This window comes from Nanorana parkeri, unplaced genomic scaffold (assembly GCF_000935625.1).
Source record: "Nanorana parkeri isolate BGI_ZX_2015 unplaced genomic scaffold, ASM93562v1 scaffold778, whole genome shotgun sequence".
In the NCBI taxonomy this organism is placed as follows: domain Eukaryota; kingdom Metazoa; phylum Chordata; class Amphibia; order Anura; family Dicroglossidae; genus Nanorana; species Nanorana parkeri.
In genome coordinates this window covers 151,069-152,200 of record NW_017307046.1, presented here as the reverse complement: position 1 = coordinate 152,200, position 1,132 = coordinate 151,069, and the positions used below count along the sequence as shown (strand labels likewise).

At 42.1% G+C, this 1,132-nt stretch overlaps 1 protein-coding gene across 1 annotated transcript in view; it reads left to right on the top strand.

Annotated features, from left to right (window-relative positions):
- HMCN2 (hemicentin 2) overlaps nucleotides 1-1,132 on the top strand; it is a 196,004-nt gene that overhangs the window by 107,345 nt on the left and 87,527 nt on the right. The window contains exons 32-33 of the mRNA XM_018564746.1: nucleotides 145-426; nucleotides 974-1,082. Of these exons, the coding sequence (XP_018420248.1) occupies nucleotides 145-426; nucleotides 974-1,082 (391 nt within the window). The remainder of the gene's footprint in view (nucleotides 1-144; nucleotides 427-973; nucleotides 1,083-1,132) is intronic.

The window sequence follows — 1,132 nt, the reverse complement described above, 5'->3', positions numbered from 1 at the left end:
TGTGCATAGATCTGCCTTTTTATGGGCAGCAGGTGTATGAAGTCTCCCATCTTTGCTTCAGGTACATTTTCAGACAAATCTAGTATTATGTATATTGTAATGCACTCAATAATGCATAACTTATATCTATTTGTGTCTATTTAGTTTCTCCAGGCATTGAAGGTGCTGGAGGAAACCCGTTGACCATTAAAGCCATTGTAGGTCATCCTCTTGACCTAGAGTGCTCTGCGACTGGTCATCCTCCACCGGTTCTCTCCTGGCTTAAAGATGGGCTCCTGGTATCAGAGAGAGATGGGCTGCAGATAAAGGATAGTGGCCGGACCCTGCACATTGCTGCTGTGGCTGAGAGCACCCAGGGTGTCTTTACTTGCGTTGCAATCAGCTTGGCTGGGGAGACCACCCTGAAGTACTCTGTGGAGGTTCTTGGTAAGATATAGGAAAGCACACCAGGTCACATGGGCTTTTTGTAATCTTTGCTTGTAAATGACAGTCTGACAAACCTGTTCTAAGCAGCTTTTGGCTCAAGAAGAGATGAAGATTGTTGGAGGAACTCCAAGCAGACAGCTAAATATAGATGGATCACATAATGCAGTACACTACATTTTTAGTTTTACCTGCCAAAGGGTATTATATTCAATGAATTCAGCCTTGTTATGTATGCATGTCAACACTACATGACCAGGCTTCCTCAATCTTCCTTCTAAACATTGGACAGGAGTGATGGTGCTGATTCTTTGTCAAATGGATAAGCTTTAGGCTGATGGGTGTTGGAAGCTCCATTGATTAACTAGGAAATAAATGTGTCACTTCCTGTCCATGCAGTGTGGCAAAGGTGTGTAATTCACAGGATCATCTGTATAGAGTTACACATTCTTTAGCAAGTAGAACAGTAAACATACATGTGTTTTAAGTATTCATTTAGTTGCTTGCCTGCAGTTTTGCTTTAACTGGGTCATAATATTTTTTTTTCCAGTTCCCCCCAAAGTGCAGATTGGTGATGGCACTGAACACATGACAGTGATAGTAAATGACCCGCTGGATATTTCCTGCCATGTAACTGGACACCCAACTCCTAGAGTATGGTGAGTGCTGGTTTTTGAATTATCTGATTGGTGTGGAAATGTTTATATAC